The sequence below is a fragment of the Tupaia chinensis genome, unplaced genomic scaffold (genome assembly GCF_000334495.1).
Source record: "Tupaia chinensis unplaced genomic scaffold, TupChi_1.0 Scaffold000012_1, whole genome shotgun sequence".
NCBI classification, from domain to species: Eukaryota; Metazoa; Chordata; class Mammalia; order Scandentia; family Tupaiidae; genus Tupaia; species Tupaia belangeri.
The window spans coordinates 3,462,749-3,474,044 of record NW_006159442.1 but is presented as its reverse complement, the minus strand read 5'-3'; the positions used below and the strand labels follow the sequence as shown (position 1 = coordinate 3,474,044).

Here is an 11,296-nt window from a genome sequence, read left to right as displayed (position 1 = left end):
CCTATGGCGAAGGCCTCTCCAAAAAAAAAAAAAAAAATTAGCCTCAAATCTGAAACGTTCTGAGTTTACAGCATTACACCACCGGGGGAAACCCCACACCTGACCTCGTGTAATGGATTGCGATAAAAATGTTTCAGTGTAAAAATATTGTGTAAAATTAACTTGAGTTTCTGTGTAGGTGTGTATGAAACAAATGAATTTCATGTTTAAACTTGGATCCTACCCCCAAGATATCTCGTAATGTATATACAGATATTCTAAAAAATCAAAAAAATGTCAAAATTTGAAACACTTCTGGTCCCAAACATTTCTGGTAAGGGGTACTCACCCTGTATTAACGAGAGGAAAAAAATATTGACTAAATGACAGGTGATTTTTAAAGTTTTTTTTTTGTTCACACTTCTAACCTACATTACATAGTGATTAACTCTTCATATTGACAGGTGTTTTATGCTTTTGCTGAAAATTGTGACTTAATTGTCCCTGACAAAACTCACTCTGGAAGCGGCTGTGATAAAAGTGCCTTTACCTTGGTGCCATGCGCCCACTCCTTTAGTGTCCACAGTGACACTGCTTTAGGTGGGGCTCTGGTTAGATCGTTAGAAGTAAAAAGCATTCAAGAAACTAAATCACCGCTTGTCTGGGATAAGGAGAACAGTGCTCATGTGTCAGGCGGATCCCTCTGCTTTCATAGAAGTCCAAGATTCTATTGAGAAATTTAGGGTCATTACCTCAAATATATATTCTGTAGAGTAGAAACTTTTTTTTTTTTTTGAGAGGTTTTTTTGCTACAGGGCGCATCTGCTCGCCAGAAAGACAGAGAGACAGACAGAAAGCGAGAAATCACCCCCCCCCCGGGGGGGGATGGCCACGCCGCAATCCCTTCTCCTTCATTCTCCTCTCAGGATCTTGGGCATGTACACACACGCACCCGGCGTGAGTTTAAGCCGCCGGGTCCAGGACTCGAACCACAGTCGACCACATGGGAGTCCAGTGACATAGCCATTACGCTAACTGCTGGTCCCGTAGAGTAGAAACTTTTTTAGAAATTATTTTATTTAATTTTATTTTTTCATCATTTATTTTAATTTGACCAGACACACACACACACACACACACACACACACACAGTGAGAAAGCAAGCCACCAGGTCCAGGACTCAAATAGTGGTCGCCCATGTGGGAGTCCAGTTCCTTAACCACCAGACCATCTGCTGGTCCTGCATAGTGGAAGCTTACATGCCTTTTTAGTTTTACCAGCTTTTGCCTTTTTTTGTTGGTGTTTTCTGTTATAACACTAATAAAGAGGAGTTCACTGTTTTTTGAGGCAACCTATTTAATTCTACCAACTATAGTTAAAATTATCAATTTATTCTATTGATTTTAACTCTGATTGGAGTTTCACAAGAAGGCTGGTTGCGTTCCTCTCCTGTATGAACCCCTCAAGAATTAGTCATGGTTCTTTGTAGGTCATCTCAAGAGAAGATGAAACATATTCTATTTTAGCAAGACTTTTCATGAAAAGTCATTAAATATCCCTTTAAGCCTTTGTTTGACACAGAGGGAGACAAAAGGGAACTTTTTTTGTTTTTATTTTTGCTGTAGTGCACTTGTGTTTGCTGGAGAGACAGTAGAGGGAAAGTGAGAAATCATCCCCCACAGGGATGACCAGCTTCAATCCCTTCTCCTCCATTCTCCTTTTGGGACTTTGGGCATACACGCACACAAGCCCCATGTGATTTTCAAGTCTCTAGGTCCAGCACTTGAACCACGATAGGCCATGTAGGAGACCAGTGCCTTAACCACTTCACCACCTGCTGCGCCACAAAAAGAAATATTTAAATGGAATATATTATTGTACAATGATATCGAGTAAGGTTGTGTAAAATTACTGTTTGTAATCATGAAAACAATCAAGATTGAATAGTGAATTAAAAAGATTGAATTGTTTTAGTCATAAAGTTGGCTAAGTGAAATGCATTTTATGATACCTGTTGTAAAAGTTGTAACCACAGTATGTCTTTCTAGGTAATGATAAATAATGGCTTCACACCAGATAAAAATGATTATGAATTTTGTGCAAAAGTGGAAAATATGGTTATTCCTGCCCAAGGGCACTTTGGGATATCTGCTGCAACAGGGGGTCTTGCAGGTAAACCTTGCTATTTTTTAATGTTAATGATTTATAAGTTGAGTTTTGTTGGGCATGGTTTATTTTAGGGTTATGTAGACTGACTGACTTTCGACCTTTTAAGACTGATTAGAACCTTTCCATGGTCCACTGTGGCAGTCTTTCTGTCTATTAAGACTGCTGATTCTCTACTTAAATCATTCTGTAGGTGTACAGTTGTCTGGGACAACTTATGAGTATGCAAATTAGAGCATCAGTTTAGGTTCTGTTTTATAATGAAGGAGGCATATTTAAAATCAAGGCTTTACAAGGGTAATTGCCAAGTTTTTTAGGATTTTATTTTATTTCATTTTTTATTTCAGGATTTTGAGAGTTGCCCCATGTCATTTAAATGAATTGGCCAACCTGAAGAAATATTACTTAGGCACTGAACTTTTTTTTTTTTTGGTGGGGGGGTTGCCATTAGAGCGCATTCCTTCACCAAAGACAGAAAGAGAGGGAGGAGGGTGGCCACACGCAGTCCCTTCTCCTCCATTCTCCTCGTAGGATTTTGGGCATACACACACACATGTGACTGGCATAAATTTTAAGCCGCTGAGTCTGGGGCTTGAACTGTGATCACCCAGCTGTGTGGAATCCAACACCTTAACCACCACACTACCAACTGGCCCCTGTTAGCATCCCTTATTGATTATTGTTTTTTAAAGCAATAAATATGAGAGAGCTTCAAAACATTCATGGAAAATGGAATTAAAATACAAGTTTAGGGGCCAGCAGGTGGTGTGGTTAAGGTGCTGGACTCCCACATGGCCAACAGCAGTCTGAGTCCCAGACTCGGTGGCTTGTTTTCTCTTTCTCTTTTCTCTCTCTCTCTGTTCCTTTCTTTCTTTCTTTCTTTCTTTCTTTCTTTCTTTCTTTCTTTCTTTCTTTCTTTTTCTTTCTTTCTTTCTTTCTTTCTTTCTGTGTGTGTCTAATGAGCTCACGTGCCCAGTAGCAAATTTTTAAAAAAGAATAATAAATAAAATAATTCTTTTTAAAAATAAAGTACAAGTTTTAATGCAAAAAAAATGAAATCCATGCATAGTTCTCTCATAGTACATATTTTAAAACTTGAACTTTTGAAGATCTCTTGTATTTATAAAGTAAATCTACAACTATAAAAATAATTACAGGCCAGCTGGCAGCATGATAGTTAAGGTGGCTGAATCCCATAGTTCAAATGGCTGACCACTTGGTTCAAATCCTGAGTCTGGTGGCTTGGGAAACACACCAGCACATATGCACGCATGGCCAAAATCCTGAGATTAGAGGGGAATGAAGGAAAAGGGACTGTGGCATGACCATTCCCCTTGGGAGGGGAGAGGAGATGTTTCTTACTTCTCTCTCTCTCTCTGTCTCCAGTGAGCATGCATGCCATCAAGCAAATTAAAATGAAAAATTATTATAGAACTTTTTCGACATGTCTTCTTTTTTAATTTGTAGATGACCATGATGTCCTTTCTTTTCTGACTTTCCAATTGACTGAGCCTGGAAAAGAACCAGTAAGTATACACATTATTTTTTTCAGTGTTTATCAGTTAGTGGTTTTGCCTTGTGGCTGAATCTCTGGGAAGACAGACTTGAGTTTGAACCTTGCTCCTGCCAGTCACTGCTGTGTGAAATCCGTGCATAGTTCTCCCACGATCCACATTTTATGTGAACTTCTGAGCCGTGGCACCGCTCCCTTTCCTCACTGCTGAAGTAGTACTTATACCGGCCACCTCATGGTATTCTGGATTAAATGGACAGTGCACTTAGAGAAGTGCTCAGTGAATAGATTGGTTATTGTTATTTTTGTTGTTTTTATTAGGAACAAGAGTAAATTTGCTCTCATTTAAATAAGGAGTAATATTTTTATGTCAGCCTTTTAGCTAGTGGTAAATAATAGGTCGTCAGAAAAGTAATGATATATTTGTCTGAACTTATATTGAAGTATCTTACTGATTTTTTAATCCTTTTATTACCTATTGTTTAACTCCTAAAAAGCCTACACCAGATAAAGAAATTTCAGAAAAAGAAAAAGAAAAGTATCAAGAGGAATTTGAGCACTTTCAACAAGAATTGGATAAAAAAAAGGAGGAATTCCAGAAGGGCCACCCTGACCTTCAAGGGCAGCCTGGTGAGTTGCAGTGAAGTGCTGCAGTAGCTGTCAGTAGCTGTCCTGGCTGTGTCTGGGCACCCAGTGGGGGTCTGGAGATGGGTGTTTTTACCAGTGAGGGTGTGGCCTAGTGAAGTAAAGAATGCCAGGATTATGGAGGTGAACAGTGAAGCCAGGAGGGGGAGCTCCATGAGGAAAGGAATTTTGTTTGCCATGTCTCCCAATCCTCAAAAAAAAAGACCAACAGTGCTGACCTAGTAGTAAAGGCTCAGTAAGTATTTTGAATGAAATCATCCAAAAACTGTATCTTTCCTTTTAGTGGCATACAGCTCCTCATTAGCATAGAGATGATCCTTGGATGCCATCAAGATTAGCATGAGGTAGTTTGCGCTTTGTAACTATTGTAATGTGAAGTGATGTCTACCTCATCCCCTCACTACTCAACAGAATCCTGGCTTTAAAGACTGAAAATTTTGAAATACTAGTCTAGGTCATTGTAAGTAAGACGCTAATTTTGCTAATGCAAAAAAGAAAGCATGGGAAGACCAAGAGTGACTTTATATTATCGCTAGCTTTTATTTCTGGTGGTTCCCTGTCAGTGTAACTGATCAAGGCTGTGCATAATGAGTTTTCATTTTAGTTCTGCCATGTCATCTAAATAGAATCCCAGAGGGACCAGCAGTTAGCGTAATGGCTATGTCACTGGACTCCCATGTAGTCGACTGCGGTTCGAGTCCCGGACCCGGTGGCTTAAACTCATGCTGGGCGCCTGTGCGTGCGTGCCCAAGATCCTGAGAGGAGAATGGAGGAGAAGGGATTGCGGTGTGACCATCCCCACTGGGGGATGATTTCTCACTTTCTCTCTGTCTCTCTCTGTCTTTCTGGCAAGCGCACGTGCCCTGTAGCAAAAACCTCTCCCAAAAATAAATAAATAGAATCACAGAGGGTATGTGAAAGAGAAAAACATTTTTTTAAATGAAAAAATTTAGTCCTAAGTGTTCAACCACCAAAGATGTTCAAAAAAAATAAAATAATCGTGATTGACTTAATTGCGTGCATATTTACTATATGAAAAGATTATGCAGTTGTGATGGTAGTGTTCTAATTTTGTTATACGTTAAGCACTTTGGTCATGAAACCTACAGATGTCTTTGTGATTCCAACAGTTTTAATTTGTAATGTCCTTTTCAGCGGAAGAAATATTTGAGAGCGTAGGAGATCGTGAGCTAAGACAAATCTTTGAAGGACAGAATCGTATTCATCTTGAAATCAAGCAGCTGAACCGACAGTTAGATATGATTCTTGATGAACAGAGAAGATATGTCTCTTCCTTGACAGAGGAGATCTCTAAAAGAGGAGCAGGAATCACAGGGCAGCCTGGGCAGGTGAGCTTTCAAAATTGGCAGTTGGGCCTCATTTAAGTTTTATGGTGGGAAAGTAGAAAAGAACGGCTACCACACTGTGTGTCCCCTTGTATAACGGACTGGAGATTGTCAAGCCGACTTGTCTGTTTTTCCTTCAGGTCATGCAACAAGAAGTGGATACAGTTGTGAAAACTCAGCATGAGCTTCTGAGACACGTAAATGAAATGAAGTAAGTGTGTGAAAGCAGTATTCGAGTGTCCTGTGCTCCCTCTGTCCTAAACGTGGGACTTCTGCAGGTGTGCAGGAACCGCGTTGTCAGGTTCTTACATGAGAGTAGGAATCTTGTCCTAGAGTCCTATAATAAACAGCGGAATTTAAACACAGGGGCTTCTAATAGTTAGAAACTGCAAATGTCTACAATTCTAAATTGTTCCAAACTGGAAAAGAAGAATATTTTAGCATCTCTTAAAAAATGAGAGATTTGTCATAGTTATGTGGCAGAGCTAGTCTGTTCTCAAATTTGTCAACTATAAAAAGAATATGGAAAAATACTAAGAGAACAAGCATATGTAGCATTGTGCGACTACTGTCAGCAGACTTGATGCAAGATAAGCTTTTTGCTGGAATGAAACCATTTTGAAAAAAACATGCATTACTACTTCTTTTTCATTCCGCTCCTTGAATCCTACAAGAGATTGGACAAAGAATTGGAGCAGAGAGGAGTTATTGTGTCCTTGGAATGTTGAATGATAAACTTGTGAGGATGATTTCACTTATGTAGATAACAACTTTCAATGCCTGGAGCAGAGAGCACAACCCAAAATAATCGCATTTCAGTAAGCTAATACCTAAGAGCACTGCCCCCGCCAAAACGCTCCTTGACAGACAAGAAGTTCAAGGTGTGTTCTTTAGAACTAGAAAATTAAGCAGGATTAGATCAAATCCTGGATATGTAGAGATTGAAGGCATCTCATTTGTAACTGCAGACTTGTATTTTTTAAAGTTTTTTCTTTGGCATTTTTTGAAAAACTTCCAATTGTGATCTTATGATTGAAATAAATATTTATGATGGTAGATGGATTGTTTGGCTTACCCAAATGAATGAAATTCTTTTAGACATAGACTAGGTCATGTAATATTTTTAAAAAATCTATTTTTCTGTGTCTATCAGTCTACTTTGTGGTTTTAAAAAATGAAATTACGTAGATACTTTGGATTTCAGTTGAACCTGGACTAGACTAGCCTGAATACTACAGAATTGACTTTTTAAACTTCTTTCCATTTGAAAATTCTCTCTCACGGAGACTCACTGTGTAATGTATTTGCTTATTTGTTCCGTTTCAGTATGCACAGAGGTGCACATAAAGTGGTTTCAAATTACTAAGCCATGTTTCTATGAGAAACTTGCTGTCGGGTTTGTGTTCATATCTCTGGTCTTCCATATCCAGCCAGATACTCTTTTCCAGGTACTGCAAAAAGTAGCAATGGGGAACCAGCAGTTAGCGTAATGGCTATGTCGCTGGACTCCCACGTAGTCGACCGCGGTTCGTGTCCCGGACCCGGTGGCTTAAAACTCACGCCGGGCGCGTGTGCATGCGTGCCCAAGATCCCGAGAGGAGAATGGAGGAGAAGGGATTGCGGCGTGACCATCCCCCCTGGGGGGTGATTTCTCGCTTTCTGTCTCTATGTCTCTCTCTGTCTGTCTGGCGAGCGCACGCGCCCTACAGTGAAAATCTCTCAAAAAAAAAAAAAAAAAAAGTAGCAATGGATGGTAAAATAAGTGAGCAAAAGTTTAAAATGAGATAGAATATTTATATAGTTTTAAGGTATCTTCTCTAAAATACTAACCCCTCCCCCCACACACACACAAAGATAATATTTTAAAATAGAGAAACCAGGAAGAAACCACCATAACCAGTGATTATGGCAGAAATCACCAGTAATAAGATATGCCAACTCCATGAACATGAAGATATATCAATGCCATGAACACGTCCTAGTCTCGTCAGAATGTAGAACTTCCATCCAATCACCAGACAAACCCAACTCAAGACATTTGACCAAATGACTAAGTCTTAACTTACGAAAGACTTAGTTAAGACTTAGAAAAGTTAAGACTCATTTCTGCATAGAGAAACACATCATGACTTCTCTGACAACCCATTAGTTAGTTTTCCACTCTCTTCAGTACAGTGTTATTCACTTAAAAACAGGTTCTTCATTAGTGTTTAGATGCCTTCTAAATCCTGGTTGATCTTAATACTTTATGTCTTAATATTATATTTAATACTTTATATGTGAAGAGTATGTATGTGTGTTATGATTCTGAGCAAACATAAGATACGTGTGCGTGTGTGTGTCTGTGTGTGTGTCTGGGGGGGTCTGTGTACATGAGGTGTGTATGGGGGGGGTCTGTGTGTATGGAGTGTGTGTATGTGTGTATGGGGGGGGTCTGTGTGTATGGTGTGTGTGTATGTGTGTGTGGGGGGGTGTACGGGAGGTCTGTGTGCATAAGGTATGTGTGGGTGTATGTGTGTATGAGGGGGTCTATGTGTGTGGGTGTGTGTGTATGGGGGGTCTGTGTTTGTGTGTATGGGGGGTCTGTGTGTGTGTGTGTGTGTGTATGGGGGGTCTGTGGGGGGTGTGTGTATGGGTGTGTGTGTGTGTGTGTGTGTATGAGGGGGGTCTTTGGGTGTGTGTGTATGGGGGGGGTCTGTGGGTGTGGGTGTGTGTGTATGGGGGGGTCTGTGTGTGTATGGAGGGGTCTGTGTATATATGCATGCATTGCTCCTTCATCTCTGCTATCCCATTCTCATTCCCCATTCTTTCTAGACTTTTTCTACCCACTCCCTCTTAGTAACCTATCCTGTTAGTTTCTGATTGGTCTTTCCTGTGTTTCTTCTACACATGTGTATCTTCTTAAATCCCCTTCTTTTCTTCTGTGAGGGGTAGAATACCCTAGAGATTCTTGTGCATTGCATCTTTCACCTGGCAGTAGTCATAGAACATCGTAAGTTTCAACTCTTGGTTAGGAAATCCTGGCCTTCGGTTGTATTATCCAGGAGAGCACTTCCTTAGGGCAGTTAACAACCTTAGCTAACTCAACCATCATGCACACCATCAGTTAATATAAAAACTGAACTCTCATTTCTGAATTAGTCTTCTAGGGCTTTTTCTTCAGTATTAAACTTGAGGGAAAAAATGTGAAATAGGAAACATTTGCCTTTTATAGAAAGGGTAGTTTGTGCCCTTATGGATTTTTATATTCTTAGAGAATCACAGCGGGCTTTTTAGCAGAAAGATCTTTTTTTGAGAGAGAGATATTTTTGCTGTATGGTGTGTGCACTCGCCAGAGAGACAGCGAGAAATCACCTGATGGTCCTGCTGCCATTCCTGATCCACCATTCTCCTCTTGGGATCATGGGCACACACACGTGGCATGAGTTTCAAGTTGCCAAGTCCACAACTTATACTGCAGTCAACCACGTGGGAGTCCAGTACCTTAACCACTACGCCATCTGCTGGCCTCTAGCAGAGAGATCTCAAAAAGCATGCGGTTTCCCCCTTGTAGTGTAGCAGTTGATGCCTTTTACCACTTCTTCATAAATTAATAGAAACTTTTCCCTTTCAAGGCTTCTTGTTTGCCACTCATTCTTGTTCTTTGGCCTCTTAGCTTCCATTTTATTTTCTTTACGTGTTGGCTCTTCTTTCCATCATCCCTTAAAGGTGTTTTTCTTAAGGGTTCTGTCAGCCTTCTCTTTACGTGACCCTTCCCTAAACGAAGTATGCCCTCCCCCTGCCCTTAGCACTGCACTGTGGGTGTCCATCTCAGTCCAGTGCAGCTTTCTTTGTGGACTGCTAGTCGTGTTTCCATCACGTGGCCCTGCCAGGCTGGAGCCTCCACAGAGCAGGAGTGACATCTTTCTGCACAGTTTACATCCTCCAGAAGGCCCGGCTCATAACATACCAATTAAGTGTTAGCAGAATCAACAGGCAGATGAGCAAATGACTAAATAGGAGCACATTCAGTGACTCAGTCTTTGTATATTACAAAGGCATTTATATAGAAGCAGGTTCGTGCTTCTGGGAAGCAATATTCGTAAATGCAGATATGTGAGGAAGTTCTCTATTCAGGGAGGTTTTAGCCTTGGTAAGTATTTTAAGTATATTAGAATGTAGTCCCTAATTTGTGTTTTAATGGAAAAATTTAGTCTCTCAGGAATTTTTTTGAGCATGTTTGCCATTAAAAGGAATTTAATCAACATATGATGTTGGTTTAGAAAGTACTTGGGTATTTCGTAGCTACTTTCATATAATTCAAATGTAATTTTTAATTTTTTTTTTAAATTGCCAGAGGGTTTGCATGCTTGCAAAGTAAGAGAGCTCACACCTCCTGATGGGGAATGGTCAGGCTGCAATCCTCTCTCTTTATTTTGGTTTTATAACTTTATTTGAAAATCAGCAGTTCTCACCCATGTTGACCGTTGGTAGATATTTTAAAGTGGTAACAGACACATAGGTCACCAGAGTGTAGAGCTTATTGGGTGAATCTTCACCCTCTGTACGTTTTCTGGACAATTGCACACGGATACCATAAGGAATTCCTTATTCCTTTGGCCCAGACAGCTGTGTTGACCTGGTGTTAATGCACACATCCGAGTCCCCATCTCCTCATGGCAAATTTCCAGATTGCATTGAATGCCCGAGAGGCACGTTTCTTGAAGCCCACGCCATGGATGCACTTGCGAATGTTGATGGTGTATTCCCAGGGCAGCATTTTGTTGATGGCAGAACACCCCTTCTTCTTGCCACCTTTCTTTGTGGGAACCTTTCTGCCCAGCCTAAGTTGGAAAGCTTTCTTTCATTCTTTATCTCATCAGGGTTCTGGGCACAGGCACACAGATGCCCAGTGTGTTATTCAAGCTGCCAGAGCCAGGATTCAAACTGCAGTCAGCCACGTGGGGTCCAGCTCCCCGGGCACGGCATAACCACGGAGCTGCAGGGCTGGCCTCAACTATAATTGTGAAAACCTTTTATTATATTTAGCATTCAGGCCAGCACATTGTGTTACTTGTAAGTAATTCTAAGATTTGAGTCTCTTATTTTCTTCCAGTAAAATTCTTAGCTTTGAGGGGTTGTTTTTGGATTTTTTTGGTTTTGGTTTTAGGTTTTTGCCATGGGTATGTGCACTCACCAGAGACAGAGAGACAGAGGGAGGGGAAGCCAGATCCTCCATTCTCTTGGAATTTTGGCACATGAGCACACGCATCCAGCATGATTTTCAAGCTGCTGGGTCCAGGACTCAAACTGCAGTCGGTCATGTGGGGGTCCAGCACTTTAACCACTACACCATATTCTAGCCCCCAAATTCTTAGTTTTTAAAGTAAATGTTTCCAAGGAAGTAAGTGAGGTAACAGTTAGTTATCTGAATTACAGGCACTGGTAGAACACTAGAGACATGCCCCTATTCTCGGGGTGCTTACGCTGTGAGAGATATAATCCATATGTGTAGATACAGAACAAAGTGTGTGTGTGTGTTGGAAAGGTGCTTGCATTTGTCAGGAACGGATCAGAGGGAAAATGGAGGGAAAGGTAGTATTTGAACTTGGCTCTAAGTGTAGACTGCAGGTATTAGGAGGGGTCTGACTAGAAAGCGCGTCCTAAC

The 11,296-nt window shown here is 40.7% G+C and overlaps 1 protein-coding gene across 1 annotated transcript in view; it reads left to right on the top strand.

Annotated features, from left to right (window-relative positions):
* Window positions 1-11,296, top strand: part of LMAN1 (lectin, mannose binding 1) — a 31,102-nt gene that overhangs the window by 13,222 nt on the left and 6,584 nt on the right. Inside the window, exons 6-10 of the mRNA XM_006139940.3 lie at window positions 2,028-2,151; window positions 3,613-3,671; window positions 4,156-4,288; window positions 5,459-5,652; window positions 5,790-5,860. Coding sequence (XP_006140002.1) covers window positions 2,028-2,151; window positions 3,613-3,671; window positions 4,156-4,288; window positions 5,459-5,652; window positions 5,790-5,860 — 581 coding nt within the window. The remainder of the gene's footprint in view (window positions 1-2,027; window positions 2,152-3,612; window positions 3,672-4,155; window positions 4,289-5,458; window positions 5,653-5,789; window positions 5,861-11,296) is intronic.